Source organism: Procambarus clarkii, chromosome 31, assembly GCF_040958095.1.
Source record: "Procambarus clarkii isolate CNS0578487 chromosome 31, FALCON_Pclarkii_2.0, whole genome shotgun sequence".
Lineage (NCBI taxonomy): Eukaryota > Metazoa > Arthropoda > Malacostraca > Decapoda > Cambaridae > Procambarus > Procambarus clarkii.
The window spans coordinates 8,342,648-8,360,805 of record NC_091180.1 but is presented as its reverse complement, the minus strand read 5'-3'; the positions used below and the strand labels follow the sequence as shown (position 1 = coordinate 8,360,805).

The window sequence follows — 18,158 nt, the reverse complement described above, 5'->3', positions numbered from 1 at the left end:
GCCGCTTCAGCTTGCTTTCGGTATAGTGTTACTTCTACCCCGTTTCGCAAGCGTTCTCGTGCGTTGTTTCACCTCCGGCCTGCTCATGCGCCGCCTGAGCCGTCTTGGTCATTGGACAGAGTGCTCTCCTATCTCTATTCTCCTTGGATTGTTGTGGCCCCTTTGGTTCAGGATTGTTTCTCGAATGCTCTCTTCCTGTTGGCATTGGCCTCTGGGGCGTCGGGTCGGCGAGCTTCATGCTCTCCTCCGATTTTCCTGTGATGGAAGATAAATGGCGTGATGCAGTGCATGATATGCAGATCGTTTGGCTACTTTTTTAAACATCTTTGCATCTGGCCAGTAACTAGATGGACTGGCCACATAGAGTGTTGTATCTATAGCTAGGGGGAACTTAAATAAACCTAACAGGTTTGATGTCCCAAAAGTGAGACATAAACAAATATTGTTTTTTGCCTAATTAAGGCTGTTGACATGAAAGCGACTTTGAAATTGGAATGGAAATACACATTTCAAACTTTGTGATGCACTAGTCACATGTTATCAGAATTGTTTTAATTTGATCTGGGAGAATCTCATCACTTGTTCCTGAATGGTATTGCCACCTTGGATGGAAAATAAACCCTTGCTTTATCATAACATAAGTAAATATTGATTAGGTTTGTGTGCATATTTGGCAAAATGAAGGGCAGGTTATTGATAGGTCCATTTTCGTTGTTGTTGTTGTTGCTTTGTAGGTTACTAGTGCACAAAATCTAGTTATGTTTAGTATAAACAGGTCTATTATGATGCTCAAGATTTTTCGCAAGTCATCTTCACACCAAAGCTGTTCAAAGTCAATCTGGTTTTGAGTGTTGTCCTACATTGCTCAGTTCAAATGACTGAAATTGGTGTTACCAGTGAATTACAGTTTGAAATACTAGAAGAGTTTCATCTATTACTTTTAGACTATAGCTGCTTCAATGACCAATTTGGAGAATTAATTGTGCATTCTCAATCTTCACTTACAAAAGTTAAGAAAAGTCAAGTGTAATTATGGAATTAAATTACCACCAATGATATCAGTATACTGTATTCACAAATAAATCAAGAAATAGGAAGATGACACTTAAAATTCATCTATTTAATTTTTTATCGGGTATAATTGCCATGTAGAACATAATGGTTTGAAGCTGTCTGCACTTCAGTACTATTGCAAATAAACCCATAAAATACAATCACACATTTCAAACACTTATTCATATAATGCTTTATCATTTGTAAGCATGTGCAATATGTCCATCAGTTTATTAATTAATTGCTTTTTCTCATACGTTTTATCTCAAAACCACCACCATGCTGCAACTTATCTGTATCTTTATTACATTACATATAAATTTTAACAGAAAACTAAATCTTCTCATTTTCCTCCCCATAAAGTTGATCTTACTGCGTGCTCTTTCAACAGGAATTCCCGTAGATGGAGGGAGTGACTGGCTGTGTCTCAATCGTGATTTTGTTGAATATGTAGTTAACAGTCAGGATCAGCTTGTGAAAGGCCTCAAGAAATTTTATTCCTATTCACTGTTACCTGCCGAGGTAAGCATTCCAGAATGCCAGTGCCCCTTGTCTCAGATTTTATTTAATTTTAAGTATTCCCGTTTCTACAGTGTGTGTTTGTGCTAGTAGGTTGCTTGTAGGTTGGGAGGATTGGCTCTTGGGCCTGCCTTCTCACCATTAGGTATCTACTTAAAAAACAATTTTAATTTCTTATTTCTGTGTTATCTACATTTAATGCTGTGGATTTAGTTGGCTTGCATTTCCACCTTTAAGTTTTTCTTCTGTTCACTATTCATGCACTGAAAGAGTAGTTCCTTCCGATACTTAAAGGTAGATACTCTTTAACTACCTAGGTGTAGTTAAAGGATGATGGTGGCTCAAGGTGTCTGTTTTCCCCCAGTGCTCTTTGTCATATAATGCTTTGAAATTACTGTACTAATGATTTTGACTTCCACTTCTCATTTAACTTGTTCCAACCGTCTATCACTCTGTTTGAAAAAGTGAACTTTCTAATGTTTCTTCAGCAGCTTTGTTTCCTTAGTTTGAACTTGTGTCCTCATGTTTTTGAAGCTGCACTTTTCAAAATTTTTTTGTTAATTTTGTCTATTCCTGTTACTGTTTTGTACGTAGTGATCATATCACATATTTTTCCTCTATCTTCCAACTTTAGCGTATTAAGAATATATAAGAAAAGGATACTTATAATTGATAAATATTATAATTGAAAAATTATTATATGTACTGTAAAATTAGTATATGTGACGTAAAAGTGAAAGAATAAAGCAGTGGCTCTTCTGGCAGGTGGACTGCCAATCACATTAATTGAAAAAAAAAATAAAACGAAGTAAATACAACTGCTTCTGACCTCTTTAAGGTGTGAGAGCTGCGGGTAAAGTTCAAAGAATGAAAAACTTTAAATATTTAATAAAAAATGAATTTAACAGCAAATAAAACAATTCCCATATTCTACTTGGCGAAACGCAAAACACAATGTAATATGAACAGGTAACAGTTATGCTAATAGCAAATAAAGGTGAAATATATAATATACAATAAGCCGCACGCATCTACGGTTTCCTGGAAGGTTACAGTAGACGTTACTGCTGAGAGCATGAAGTATATTCTGAGGACTGGCTGGTGGTAAGCTGCTTATATAGGCGTCCAGGCCTAGTGTAGGTGGCGCTGATGTGCAGGTAACTATAGCTGGCAGTCTCAAACAAGCAATTAAGGGCTGGTCGACCGTCGAGTGGCGCTGGGCCCCCAGACAGACAGCAGTGTCCTGGTGTCTCGGGTACTTGAGGGTCGAGGGAGGGGTGGTGTCTCTCTAGACACAGGCTCCTCAACACTTATTGTTGTTGTTCTTGATGTTGATTTCGTATACTGGAGTATGTAGATATGTTGTTGAATGGGCGGTAATGGTATAGGCAGGATCTCCTTGCCAAAGCAAGAGATTACCGTAACAATATGTATATCATCTTTTTTGTGCTCTTTGCCACCTACAGTTTTGAAAATTTTCGATGGTTTTGACCTACAGTATATACACTTCATATGTAACCCTTTCATTCAATACTTTCCATCCATCTACCATAGCTTACAAATTAGAATTTACATGAATGTATTGTTTCCCTTGTTCTCTTAGTTTGAACTTATGGCCTCTTGTTCTTGATGGAGACGCGTTAAAAATTTGCTCCTTAACAATTTTATTGATTCAAGTTGCAGTTTTGTATGCGGTGATCATATAATTTATTTTGATTATGCTTAAAAGTTTTGACATGTGTGTGTGTTATTGTAAACATTTTATGCTGAAATGTATTCACATTTATTTGCCCCTTAATATGTGAAACAATATGTTAACTATTTAATTACAGTTAAATCTTGAGTGTATATGAATGATATAATTTCCAGCAAAAAAAATATACATGAGGTGCAATATTAAAACTTTTATGCTGATTACCCAAAAGACATTTGTTGCTTTTCAGAGATAGCCTAAACCCTCGTTTTATTTTTCCAGTCATTCTTTCATATTGTCTTGCTCAATTCGCGATTCTGCCAGTCATTCACGGACAACGATCTCCATGTAACTAACTGGAAAAGGAAACTGGGTTGCAAGTGTCAGTACAAACACATTGTTGACTGGTGCGGATGCTCACCCAATGACTTCATTCTAGGAGACTGGCTCAAGCTCGAGGTTAGTTATAATTATATTATCGGGTGAATAATTATATTATCAAAGGTTGGAAGCTATATTCCAACCATTGATTAACCTTAACAGAAAGCATTTACATTGCCTGTGTTAAGTAAATCTTTTGTTGCAATTCAGTTAAAGAAATCCATTACCGACTGATGATATTTGCTAAAGTGTGTGTTACTACAGTGCATAATTTTGGTCTGGCTTCTAGAAGCAAAATGCTACCAGGCCTCTGAACTTGTGTAGGCATGTTTAACACAAGCACCAGAATCTGGTATGCTCGTAGAGGCAAAGGGTGCATGGGATCCAAGATCATCCCAAGACTGAGTAAAATTCACCCGGGATGTGCATATGAAATAAACAGGCTACTTATCTTGATTCAAGATAGAAGAATGAAGCCACGCTAGCCGGAACCTGGTCAACCCACACCTTTACTTACGTGGTCTTGCCTGCATTACACCATCATCTCAACCGGGACCACTCTCCTTGTCTAGATAAATTACATCAGTCCTTGTAGCACAGTAGTACTGTGCTCGTCAAATGCTTTGCTAGCAATTTTTGTTAGAGCCAAGCCCTTGGCAGGGAGGGTTGAGTGGGAGCCGAGTCTTAACTGTCCTAAAAAAATTAAAAGTTCACCCAACTTTTGTTTAGTGTCATCTTCTCTGGTGTCATTTTGCATTCCCATTTCCTCTATAGAAAATTCTGCTGTGAAGGGGTTCAGGCATCCTCCTTTCTGGAGCTGCTTCTCTTCAGTTGTTTTGTTCAGGGTATTGCTATGGACTTGGCCCTCTTGCCAGCCCTGTAGTGGAGTCGATAAATGACGCTTGGCTATAGTCTGGTTTGTGGGGGATTCTTTGTATCTTTCTGGGGGTTTTCTTGAGTGGTGAACAGGAATTCTTTCAGTTATGTAGTTCCATATGCTTATTCACGTCTGATTTATGCAGTTCGGCGTGAAGTAGTTAGCTTCACATCCCTCGTGTCTGGCACTATTTGGTATTTTAATGGCTTTAATTGTAAGTTATATTTGGGCCTATTGGGATTGTTGATTGGTTCTTGATGATCTCCTTACCCACCTGTGCTCGATCCTGTTTGTTTGTTTTTTCCTTGAGGGGGCGCGGGGGGGGGGGGCTAGGTTACATCTAGAGTGGCAGCACTTATGTGAGGGTGTGGAGTAGCTGAACTTGAAAAAGAGCCCTAGTTACCATCTGGTAGCACACATGGGAACTGTTGCATGAATTGTAAACCTTCGGCTATAGCTACCTTGCCTTGTTTCAATCTTTTCAATCTATAATCAAGATACTGAATGTAGTTTGTTAATTTTGTTTCGCCTTTACTATTTGGCTGGGTTTTACTTGGTTCCACCTCAGATCTCCCTGTTTCCCTTACCTCTACAAGCACAACAGTTCCTGATCCTGATGTTAGATAAGTTTTAGCAAGTCTAGAGACCTGGTAGCACTCTGGGTGTGTGTGTACTAACATCAGGGAGCTGCTGCAGCCAGCCAGAAAAGGGTGTTTCATTACATTCATGCTTGAATTTTTCTGAATACTACAAATTATTACTAAAGCGTTTACTCATGATGAATATTAAATATATATTTTTAATATAGGCTTCTTGGTTGCTCTCAGGAGAAATATTCTGTATTCTGTTTAGTAGTGAGTTGACCTTGACCTATTCTTGGCAGCCAGGTGACATGACCATATGAAAAGTTCCTCATAACTGTGGGGCAGAGGTCAATGAAGACATGGTGAGAGTTGTAGTATCCAGGCCCTTGCTCGGAGTGACACTGAGGGGCCACTTAGGAAGAAGAGTTTCTTGTACTCACAATCTTGTTTGTTTCAGGCTTCTTCATCACGCAACCTGTTTTTTGCTCGTAAGTTTGAGCCAGTGATCAGCCATGCAATTATTAACCAGGTGGATGCATGGCTCTACACTCCCTACTACTCTTGTAAGCACATTTCACCAATTTGTTAACATTTAAGTTATATGGTTTTGTCTGTTGATACCTTTTTCTCTCTAATTTTTCTGTTCTGCTTTATCTGGCAGTCCCTCTCCATATTATTTTTAAAGAAGTGACCTTGCATAAGAATGAGAACATATCAGAAAATTTTTTGAATACTTTAAATATTTGTCAAATAATCACCATGTACATGTTTGGACATATTACAGGTAAAGTAGGGATTACATGCTGGCACTGAGATCATTTTGGTTGCAATAAATATGACATATATAGCCAAAGTATGACTAAGGGGATATTAGATTGATTATTGAAAGTTGTTCTAGTGCAATGAAAATTTATTGACGTTTTACATGTGAAAAGGGTTGCAACTGGTCCAAGTTTTAGCATCGCAGCCTAAATAGAGAGGTAGGAAAAAAAAAAAATTTACACAATTTTTCAACATTTTTAACGTTGAATAACAAATACAAGAGTCAACCGATCATATTACTATATAATAAAGGTTTGGTAGATTTCTATCCCAAATGTATTTAGTGCAATAATACAAATTTTCAAAGTTCACCCAAAAAATTATGCAACAAAATGAAGTTTATAAATATTTATAAAATCAATACCCCCTCTCCGCTCAGCTCGTTGTTGCCGTGTGGGGGCTTAGTGGGCGGCTGCCGGAGTGTGATGCTCCTTGGGACAGTCCTCTGTCCTTTTCTAGCCTTGTGCTCCTGCTGCCGTCCTCTCCAATTCTGCTGAGCACCTTTTCCTTTTCCTTCTGTTTCGTTTTTCTCCCCCCTCTTCTCCTATCTGCTTGCCGTTTCCTGTCGACCTTTTGCTTGTTCTGATTCTTCCCTTGGACTACTTCTATTTTGACGCCCGGGTGCTTGCGGAGGCATACTCTTGCACCCGTAGAACTGTAGTACCCGACGTCGAGAGCGAGGGGAACCTTTTATTGTCAATCCCCCTTTCGTCACTGAACCCGATCTCGACGGACTGTCGGTTTCTTAAGGTGGCATTTGTGGGGCGTACACTCACGACGCACCCATAGGAGGCCCCGGCAAGATCGGCGATAGCTTCTTGTTGGGTGTCCTGCCTCTAATTGTGGCTCCATGGTGGGTGTGGGGGCACATTCGTGAATGAATTTTTCTTTTCGTAATGATGATGACCCCTGTTTCGGCTGTTTCTGATTTACCTTCTCAGGCTCGTGGGGTGGGCGACCAAGCCCCCGAGTCAGTCCGTGTTGGAAGACCGGGCTCTGTAGCCTCCGCTGCATTGGGCCCCGACCTTGCTCCTCCTTTGGCCTCTCTGACTCCTTCCCCTGGCTCCCCTCCCTCCTCTGTGGTTGGGTCGAGCCCCAAGCCCCCAGTGGTGACTACCTCGTCCCCTGGCGCGGCTCCTTCTCTAGTTGTAACTACTGCGCCTTTTAACCCCTCTCTCTCTGGGGGTTCTCACCGCCGTCCTCGTCACGGCCGCCCTCGCTCGATTCCTTCCAGTTCTGCTACCTATCAAGCCTTGTTTGGTCCCGCTTCGTGGGCCAAATATTTTGATCTCCTCTCTCTTGATTCTGCGCCTCCAGACGATTTCTCCCTCCATCGACATCTCGTTGATTCCGTGGATACCTCCATTACTTTCAACCCCACTCGTCTCGGTACACGTTTTCGTTGCTGCTCCTTCTCAGGATGCTGCTTCCCGCTTGGCTGCCTTATCCTGCCTTGGCGAGACCCCTGTTCGGGTCTCGAAGAACGCTCAGTTGAATGCCAGTGTTGGCACTATTCTGCTCCCGCCCCATGTTGCGACCGGTGTTTGGGACCTGCGCGACTGCCACGACGATATTCGACATATCCTTGCTGCCCAAGGCCATTCTATTCTCCAGGTGGACACGTTTACTCGTCCCCCTCGTGGTAGTCGCCGTCAACCCCTCCAGGTTGTGAAGATTACCTTTGATGGTAGGACCCTTCCACCCTCTGTCATTCTTGCTGGTGCCAGGTGCTCTGTCCAGGAGTACATTCCTTCTCCTCGGCTCTGTAACAAATTTGGGCATGGTGCCCTCCGCTGCTCCGGGACTGTCTCTCTCTGTTCTTTGTGTGGTGGCGAAGGTCACTAAGTCGGAGTGCACTTCTCCCCAGGCTCGTTGCCTCAACTGCGGTGAGGCCCATCCTACCTTCTCCCGTGCGTGTGTCCATTACAAGCTTGAGGCAGCCGTCCTCAACTTGAAGCACCGGGAGCGTTTATCTTTTCCTGAGGCGAGACGCCAGGTTCGCCGGCTCCCGCCTTATGCTAATATCTCTTATGCTCGCGTGTTGCGCTCTTCCTCTCCTCGTCCTTCCTGCCTTCCTCAGACTCACAACCGTTTCCGGGCCTTGGACCCTGATACGCCCACTGCCCCCTCCTCTGTTCCTTTGGGTTCTCTCCCGAAGGATCCACCTCCTGGTCCTCTGTCTGGGGTTCCCCTTCTTTCTACCCAGTCTGTCGTGTCTGCTGTGTCTTCTTCCTCGTCTCCCTCCGTTCCTCCTTCCCATCCTTCCCCTCCGTCTCTTGACTCTCCCCGCCGCCTGTCGGTGCGGGCTGATGTCCATCGCTCTCCAAACGGCCGTCATGTGTGCTCTCGTTCAGCTTCTCCTGTTGAGACGCTAGAATCCGTTGCCCAGTACGTGGTTGCTGGGACACCTGTCTCTTTAAGTCAAAAGCGTAAACCTGGCTCCTCTCCTTCCTCCTCCCCGGCGGGTAAGAAGGTTTCGCTTTCTTCCTCGGCCCCTACTTCTGCCTCTCTCGCTCCTTCCCCTCCCATTTCGGTGGTTGCGCCCCCTGTTCCTGCTATGGAGGTTTCTTTAGCCCCCGCTTCCCTCTCGGTTGCTGCTCTTGCTGAGGTACGCTCCCCTCTTTCTACCCCCCGTCTTCCTGCTGCTGTCCTTGACTGCTCCTCTCCGTTGTCTCCTCCTCTTCCTCCTCCTCCGGACCCCGCTCGCCCACCTCTGATTTGTTCTCCCGTTTCCTTCCCTCCGTCTTTGCTCAGTTTACCCATGCCCCCTAACTCTGACTTTGCTGATCCTGATCCCGACCCTGATATTCTTTAACGTGCTCTGTTGCTCTTTTGCCTTTGTTTCTTCCTTGTTCTCTGTTTTTGTCCTTTCTCTTCTCGTCGTTGTCTATTCTTCAATGGAACGTTCGAGGTTATTACGCCAATTTCCTCGAACTCCAACTTCTGATTTCGCGGTTTTCGCCCCTTTGTGTCTGTCTCCAGGAGCCGATGCTTGGTGCTCGTCCTGGTCGTTTTCGTGGCTATTCCTTTCTCTCCCCCCCCCCCCCCCCCCCCAGCCGTTGCTAGGACTTCTAATTCTTCTGCTCTTTTGATTCGTGCTGATGTTCCCTTTGTTCCTTTACTTTTTCCTTCGCCTCTCCATTGTTCTGCTGCTCGTATCTTTGTGGGGAAATGGTACACAGTTTGTTCCATTTATCTCCCCCCGAGTGTCCCGCTTTCTCTTCCTGATTTGAAACACCTCCTAGACTCCTTGCCGGAGCCTGTGCTCCTGCTGGGTGACTTCAATTGTCGTCATTCTCTTTGGGGTGACGTTCTGACGAATACCCGGGGTCGCCTTCTTGAGCCGTTTCTCCTCTCTTCTTCTCTGTCTCTTCTGAATTCTGGTGAGCCCACTCATTTGGACTCTCGGACTAGCACCCTTTCTTGTCTTGATCTTTCTCTCTGCTCTTCTTCTCTTTACTTAGATTTCACATGGCAGGTTCTTGCTGACCTCCATGGAAGTGATCATTTCCCCATCCTTGTTTCCTTTTTCTCTTTTCGCCCTTCCCTCTCTTTCCCTAGGTGGCAGTTTGCTAAGGCGGACTGAACAATATTTACCCTCAGTGCTATTCTCTCTGACCTCTCCCTTCTGCCTCTCTCTCACGCTCTCCTCCTTTTTCATGACACTGTCTTCAACGCTGCCCTCCGCTCTATCCCTCGCTCTTCCTCTCGGGGTCCACGGAAGTGCGTTCCCTGGTGGAATGCGGACTGTGCTCGGGCTGTCCGCTGTAAGCGTGCAGCCTGGAAGAGGCACCGCCGTAGGCAGACGACCGATTCTTTTCTTTTCTTTCGGAAAGCGAGTGCGGTGGCCCGTAGGGCCATCCGTACGGCTAAACGTGAATGTTGGGCATCTTATGTCTCAACAATTACGTCCGAAACTCCTCTGGCCCAGATCTGGAAGCGTATCCGCAAGATAGCGGGTAAGTTCGTTCCCGATGTTTCACCGGTCCTTCACCTCCATGATACTCTTGTGGCGGACCCGTTGCAGGTCGCTTCCGTACTGGGTTCCCACTTTTCTTCTTTTAGCTCTGGTCTTCATCTTCCCCAATCTTTTCTTCTTCGTAAACCTGTCCTTGAGTTCTCGTCCTTTAGATTTCTGCACTCGTCTTCAACTTCCCTAAAATGATCCCTTCTCTCTCTCTGAACTTCGTTCTGCCCTGGCCCTCTGCGGTTCTACGACGGCGGGCTCCGATGGTATTCATTATGAGATGCTTCGCCATCTCCCTCCGTGCACGTCTCAGTATTTACTGAGTCTGTATAATCGGATCTGGGAGTCGTCGTTAGTTCCCTGAGGACTGGCTCGATGCCGTTGTCCTCCCTGTTCGCAAACCGGGGTCTCTGGGTACTTCCCCTAAGGACTTTCGCCCTATTGCTCTCACAAGTTGTGTCTGAAAACTCTTTGAACGTCTGGTTAACGTTCGTCTGATGTGGTTCCTGGAACAACATCACCTACTCTCCCCTTCTCAATTTGGTTTCCGCAAGTGCCGCAGCACGACAGATGTCCTGGTGAACTTGGAGGTCTATATTCGTACTGCTTTTGCTGCGAAGACCTCCGTTGTTGCCGTCCTTTTTGACCTGGAAAAGGCTTACGACACCACTTGGCGATATCATATTCTATCTCAACTTCATTCTTTTGGCCTTCGTGGTCATCTCCCTCTCTTTCTCCGCAGCTTCCTCTCCTGTCGTTCCTTTCGGGTGCGCCTTGGTACCGCTCTCTCTGCCTCTTTTCGGCAATACGAAGGTGTGCCCCAGGGTAGTGTTCTGAGCACTACATCTTTTTCTGGTTGCCCTCAATGGTCTTCTTTCCTCTCTTCCTTCTGGTGTCTTCTCCGCTCTCTATGTCGATGATCTTACCCTTTGCTGTCAGGGTGATGATTCGCCTCTCCTTCAACGCCGGCTTCAACTTGCAATTGATGCCGTGTCGTCTTGGGCCACCGATCATGGCTTCAAGTTCTCTACTTCTAAAGACTTGTACCATGACTTTTACGCGGAAACGGGTTGTTCTTCGTCCCTCTTTGTCACTTTATGCTCATCCCCTTGAATACAAAGATTCCGCGAAGCTTTTGGGGTTATTCCTTGACACTCGTTTGTCTTGGTCTCCCCATATCTCTTACCTCCGTGTTGAGTGCTCTAAGGCCCTTACCCTCCTTCGGGTCTTGTCCCATACTTCTTGGGGGGCAGATAGGCGCACTCTCCTTGCTTTACATTCCTCTCTCGTCCTGTCTAAGCTCGATTATGGTTGCCCTGCTTACTCGTCTGCTTCTCCTTCTACTCTTCGCCGTCTGGATGCTTTGCACCATACTGGGTTGCGCCTCAGTTCTAGTGCCTTTCGTTCAACTCCCGTCCTTAGCTTGTATGTTGACACTGGCTTCCTGTCTCTCCAGGACCGCCGTGATCGCTACTGTCTTCGCTATCTTGCGCGGTCCTTACAACATCCTTCCTCTCGCCTCTGTCGTGCTTTAACTTTTACCCCTCCTGCGGTTCCTGTTCCTCTTCACCACCTCCCTCTTTCTGTCCGTAATATCTCGCCTCCAGGATTCTCTTTCCGTTCGTATTTCTAATGTTTCTCCTCGTGTCGTTCCTTCTTTGCCCCCATGGAGAGTCCCTCTTCCGCGGTTTTGTACTTCCTTGACCCGTATCACTAAAGCTTTTACCCCTCCTACGGTTCTAAAACGCCTTTTCCTTGAGCACTTTTCTTCTCACTCCTGCTCCGTTTCTGTCTTCACGGATGGGTCTAAGTCAGCGGACGGTGTTGGCTACTCTGTTGTTTTTCCTGATCGCACTTATACGTGTCGCTTACCTCCGGAGACTAGCATCTTTACAGCGGAACTTTATGCTATTCTCTATGCTCTTCATCTCCTGCTTTCTCGTTGTCAGTCTTCCTTTGTAGTTGTTGTTGACTCTCGTAGTGCCCTCATGGCTCTCGGGTCCTTTAATCCAGTTCATCCAGTAGTTGTCGAGATCCAGCATTGGCTGTTTCTTGTTCACAGTAAATTTAAGTCGGTTGAGTTTTGTTGGGTTCCCAGCCATATTGGTGTGTCTTTAAATGAGCGTGCGGATGCTGCCGCCAAGGAAGCTGTCCGCTCTTGTCCCATCTCTCGTAAAGGCATTCCGTATTCCGACTTTTACCCGGTTATCCATTCCTTCAGTCCTTACCCGTTGGCAGGCTTCTTGGTTGTCTGTTACTGGTAACAAGCTACGTACTCTTAAATGTTGTGTTTCCTCGTGGCCGTCCTCCTTCCACCGTAACCGGCGGTGGGAAACAGCTCTGGCGAGGTTGTGTATTGGCCATACTCACTTAACCCATGGTCACTTGATGGAGCGCCGCCCTGCTCCTTATTGTCCTAGTTGCATTGTCCCTCTTACGGTCGTGCATGTCCTTCTTGAATGTCCTGACTTCCAGGACGAGCATGTGTCTTGCTTTCCGACCGCCCCTCGCGGTCACCTGTCCCTCAATAGAATTCTTGGTGACTCGGATACTTTTGATATCGTTCGCCTTATGCGTTTTTGTTCTTGTATTGGCATCCTTGGTGATATTTAGCGCCCTCTGATTATTTTGCGCATTTGATGGTGCTACATAGCCTTCCCGGTTTGGTGCCTTCTTTTTGATAATTACTTACTTACTTATAAAATCAATAAATGAACTCATGAAAAAACTTACAAAATTTTTTAGAGTCATAAACTCTTTATATAATGTGCAAGTTTCATGTAAATTGAATAATAAATGAAAAAGTTATTCAACCATGTAGTTGCTAATTACTTACCTGTAGAAAATATAGTTCAAAGTTCAGTGAGGTTGATGTCGACCAATTTCATTCAAAATTGGCACCCTTGTAGATAGGCATGCCTTCAGTAAGGTGTGCAAGTTCCATGAAGATCGCCTGATATAAAAAAAAAAATATTTACAAAATATATGTCCAGCAGTTTTATATTTACAATGTAATATCTAAATATAACACTAAAACATACTAACCTAATATAATTGGTCTGAAATATGGGTCCTCAAGGTGGCACTCCATTGGCACTAGTAGGCACCTGCCCCATACCTTGAGGTTACCTTGAGGTGCTTCTGGGGCTTAATGTCCCCGCGGCCCGGTCGTCGACCAGGCCTCCTGGTTGCTGGACTGATCAACCAGGCTGTTAGACGCGGCTGCTCGCAGCCTGACGTATGAGTCACAGCCTGGTTGATCAGGTATCCTTTGGAGGTGCTTATCCAGTTCTCTCTTGAACACTGTGAGGGGTCGGCCAGTTATGCCCCTTATGTGTAGTGGAAGCGTGTTGAACAGTCTCGGGTCCTCTGATGTTGATAGAGTTCTCTCTGAGTACCTGTTGCGCCTCTGCTTTTCAACGGGGGTATTCTGCACATCCTGCCATGTCTTCTGGTCTCATGTGATGTTATTTCTGTGTGCAGGTTTGGGACCAGCCCCTCAATTATTTTCCACGTGTAAATTATTATGTATCTCTCCCGCCTGCGCTCAAGGGAGTACAGATTTAGGCTCATAGCCAGGGTCATCTTCCTCAGGGGCCTTTTTTGGCTTGGTAGTGCATCTCGTTGGTTTCTGCATCATCTTGTCCTTCATGTTGAAGTACCAGTCGGTCATGTCATTCTGTGGTAGACCAAGGAGGTTCGTCAGAGATCCCATCATATACCCAGCGTTGTAGTTGACAGCTGTCATTGCCATGGCGAAGTCTACCATTACACGACTAACATATTTGTCTTTGGAGGCGAGTTGCCAAACTCGGGTGTAGAGACTCGTTTGGATTCTGAGTCTTCCCCTTCAGACACTTGGTCATATTGTCCTCTGATACAAGATTGTAGTATATCTTCAAGACTTCAGTCATGTGAATACTGGGTAATTGGAAATGTACTTTCATCGTCTTGTGTGATCGTGGGTTTTTTCCATTTGCAATGTCTTGATTGGCGAGTGTGTATACCTTTTGCTTTTAGAGATTTCGCCTTCTTCGAAAATAAACCCATTGTGCAGTAGATACTATAAAAAGCGATTCACAGGAAGATTTGTGTGAGCGCGTCAACGATAACACCACCCACACCGCGACACAGTGTGTGACTGACTCGGCTAATGTGCTCAACCACCCTATCCCCACACTAGACTGTTGCCAATAAGTGAGTTTATAATCTGTATATGTATAACAGGTTATTTTCCACTCTATTACGATATATTAGACGTTTACAACGTATGACGCATCACCCTACGACGCACCCGAGCCGTGAGGACCGGATTTGAAACAATTGCGGCTGGAAAATTTACTCTAATTACGTTATTCTTCATCATAACATAAAATGGTTTGCACCACGGTGTTGCCAGAACCTTGTAGTATTTTTAGAAATTTTTCAGAAATATTCAATTTTGGTGGAATTTTTCAATCTAATGCCCCCTAAGCCGTGTTCATTTGCAAGAGTAATAAAGAATCTGAGAAAATGAAAGAGACCAAGTGGAGCTCTAGTACCCATTAAAGTGAACTGGTGAGCTCATTTTACATCCCCCATAGTAAGACACCGTTGCTTATTCTTACGAGATCTCTATTAGCTTGCGGTAATTTTCTGTAGGCAGAATGGTTTGTAGGTTTTGCTAATTTCTTTTTATTTGAATGTGGAAAGTTTCTTGTAGCATGTAAGACAACAACATTATCTTAAATCATTATCTGATTTTTAAAAGTTTTTTATGAATAACCTCTTTATTAATACTGTATGTGAATTGCATCAGGGCTATTACACTATTCTCAAATTAATCAACCAGACAACATTAAAGATTGTTCTCGTCAACAAATTGTAATAAATAATAAATAAATAAATATGTTTATTCAGGTAAGGTAACATACATACAAGTGATGTTACATTAATGGATTGATATATTGATATAATATTGATTTGATTGCTGTGAATATCTGGCATGACACAGGTGAGTAGTTGCTAAGTATTGAATGGTTCTTCCTTTTCTCGTCTGGTCCTACATGAGCATTCTTGTATGGGGATGGGCCATATACCTTGTGCCTGGGGGGGGGGGGGGGATGGCATCACCTCAAGCCCGAGGTGATGCCAGTGGGTCTGTACAACTCCCTAACTGTCTCAGGCTGAACTTATTTACCCCAATTGCTCTTCCTATGGCTCTGTCATTACTATCATTATTACGGTATTATTATTATTGTTATTTTATATTATGAACTAAGGCTAGGGTCCACTGGGATAGTATTAATACAATAAGCTAAGGTCTGGTAGATCTTGTCTTCTATCCCTTCTTACTGCTTACCTTATTACTCCTGGTTGTGCTTCTGCAGTATGCAGCTATCCTGTGTTTTGGCAAGATTTCCAGATATTGTGCAGCCATGTTTTTCGTAGTATAATTCAGTATAGTACTGTGTATCATTTTCTTACATATTTTTTCTAATTTTCAATGGTAGCCACTTCTGGGCTAGAGAGTTACTGGGAAAATCGCTACCATCACAAGGACAAGCTGGATGGTGGAAATGCTGCAGCCTTGACGCTCTACCATGCAGGGGCTAGACTCGGTACCAGGGCGTTGGCTCAGCTCGTCAACGCCGAGAATAGCAAATGCAATGTGTATGCAACTTCAGTTCTTCAGGTTCATTCATACCATCTTGGTGATACAGTCAAGGTAAGATATAGTGTTAATTGTACACACAGTGGTTAAATGTTTTGACAGATATTATTAGTCTTAATGTGTGTTAACTGGTCATAAGATGATGTGAAAGAATAATTTATTTATGTAAACTACAGAAAGTTGAAGAGTACATGGAATCCTCAATCTGTCAAACCTTACTCCAGCGAACCTCCAATTGCAATGCATGTTTGAAAGCTGGAACTAATCACCAATTTGCCAAACACTTAACAAGTGTTCGTTGAAGCCATTAAGCCTTTATGAATATGTAGCACTTGGAAGGGATGAAGATTAGGATTTGGAATAAAATGGAGGAAAGAAATGGTGCCCAACCACTTAAGTGGTTAGGGGATTGAGCACTGACTTGCAAGAAACGAGATCACTGCTCTAATGTCTAGTCACAGTGGTTGAGCTGAATTGGGCCTTGTCCCATTAAGTTTGCTGAATAAAGGTTGCACTGAACTCATTTTATCCCTTTGAGTTTTAAGTTTGTTAACTAAAACTAGTTTATCTAGCACCAGTTTATTTGTAATTTGTATTAATTTGATACAGGGTTTCATGTGTAGCTATATACTTCAGATTAAACTTCTTTGATATGATCCTTGTCATTATAATTTTAAATTTGTTGTATTATGATCACATACTTTTCAAGAACTTTGTGCTGTATTGTTAAACCTGTTTATAATGGTCATCAGCTGATGGAATTAAAGGACACTTACTTGAAGCTCTCACTTTGATATGACTCTAAAGTACTTGAATGGCTTCATTATATGCCTCGTGTAATATCATTAAACAGAAATGAGTGTTTCTGCCATTCAAGATGATTTCCAAACAAAATTTGTGTGATCTCTGATGGCTAGAGGAGTTGCTGCGTATTACTGTATAGCTGAAGTAATAAATTTATTCCCACATATATGTTTTCATGATAAATGCAGAGGTTTATATTTATATTAGATTTTCTTATTAATTTTCATTTTCTGTACAGAAAGCGTGTATGTATCTATAAAATATATTTATTGTGGTTGCAAGTCGACTGTGTAATAGCGGTCATATTAAGATAGAAAAATATGACTGTTTTTGTTTCAGGGACTTTTGATTCAGTACATAGGCAATATTGACAGCCTGAGAGCCTTTCCCATCGAGACTTGGATTTTTCCACATATCAAATATTGACTGCCCTTTGAGTAAACAAACCATAGAGTACTTGTAAATATGAATAGTATCATTTGATTATCTTGTCTTTATATTTAAGAATATTTAATAATACAGAAATGTTAATATTTAATGTCTTACTTGAGCCTTGAAGAAGCTTCATCAGAATACAAAGACTAGTTTCTCAACACTTCACTTTGTTACAGAATTTGGAGGTAGGGTCAGAATTTGATGTGAAAGAGCAAGTTTCTTCGCAACTTGGGTGGAGCTCTGGGTCCCAACAGTGATATAACTGTGGTCACAAGATGGTCTGGGGGAGTAACAGGTGATGCCAGAGTTGCTGGAGAGGACACCGTACAGCACCCACTTGTTGTACTTAGTGATCCAACTTCAACTCTTGCTGCTGAAGGGAAGATCACCTTGGAACCTGGAGAACAGGTCTTGTCATCATGTTTCCATCTGTAAGCTGTTGCCCTAATATTTAAAATTTGTTGTTTTTTTGTTTTGCTCTTGCAGTAGGAACTGTATGTTGCTTCAATTTGTAATTTTTCTATTAACCCTTTCACTCTGGAACATTTTCTGGAAGTCCTCCTCAGTTGCTTCATTCATGGACCCCCAGAAGCTGGACTCACAAAACCCAATTCCACAAAATAGCCACATCTTAATAGTCCATAATGACATGTACAGAAGTAAATCGGCCAGAAAAGACACATGCTCAGGAATCAACAGGCAAACTATGCATAGCCTCAAGTGTAACACAAGATCTAACAACACAGGAATAGAGCCTTGACAGCCATTTCACATCAGCAGGCCTTAGAGTGGAAACTAAGCCTATCTATTTCCCAGTAATGAGACTCAAAATTAGCCCGCTCATAGAGGAGAGAACCTGAGCTCTGCAGAGTAGATAATTTTGGTTGGGCTCGGGAAAAATGGGAAACACTAAAGGAGGGTGTCCGGTTTTTCTAGGAGAATTCCTTTGTGGCTCTGTAGTTATCCTGCTATCAGCAAGATAGCTACAGGAAGTCACATACAAGGTACAAAAGTCATATCAGTCACAGGAGTTCTTTTTGGCCTAGTGTTGACTAGAGTCAAATCCTGGTCCCTCCTTACAGTGGCAGAAAGCAATTGACATTATGCCATTTCACTGGGAAAACATTCAGAATGTCAGCAAAGCTTTATAGGCATCTGCTGGAGTCACAAGAACCAAAGCCTTGAAACTGCCAAACAGCTCTCCAAACGAAAGGAAATAATTTATTTGAAATTAGCTTGAACCCATTAGTATCGATTGCCTGCCACCAAGAGAGCTGCAGCTGGGTCAGATCCTTTCTTACTTACTGCTGGGTGAACAGGCCCATAAGGTGATAGGAAATGTGCCCAACTATTTCTGTCCCACCCGGGAT

At 43.4% G+C, this 18,158-nt stretch overlaps 1 protein-coding gene across 1 annotated transcript in view; it reads left to right on the top strand.

Moving 5' to 3' along the window:
* LOC123758568 (xylosyltransferase 1-like) overlaps positions 1–18,158 on the top strand; it is a 34,443-nt gene that overhangs the window by 1,280 nt on the left and 15,005 nt on the right. The window contains exons 1-5 of the mRNA XM_069334328.1: positions 1–1,575; positions 3,548–3,724; positions 5,565–5,670; positions 15,389–15,603; positions 16,965–17,219. The exon at positions 1–1,575 is cut by the window's left edge and continues 1,280 nt beyond it. Of these exons, the coding sequence (XP_069190429.1) occupies positions 1,333–1,575; positions 3,548–3,724; positions 5,565–5,670; positions 15,389–15,603; positions 16,965–17,045 (822 nt within the window). The 5' untranslated portion in view covers positions 1–1,332 and the 3' untranslated portion in view covers positions 17,046–17,219. The remainder of the gene's footprint in view (positions 1,576–3,547; positions 3,725–5,564; positions 5,671–15,388; positions 15,604–16,964; positions 17,220–18,158) is intronic.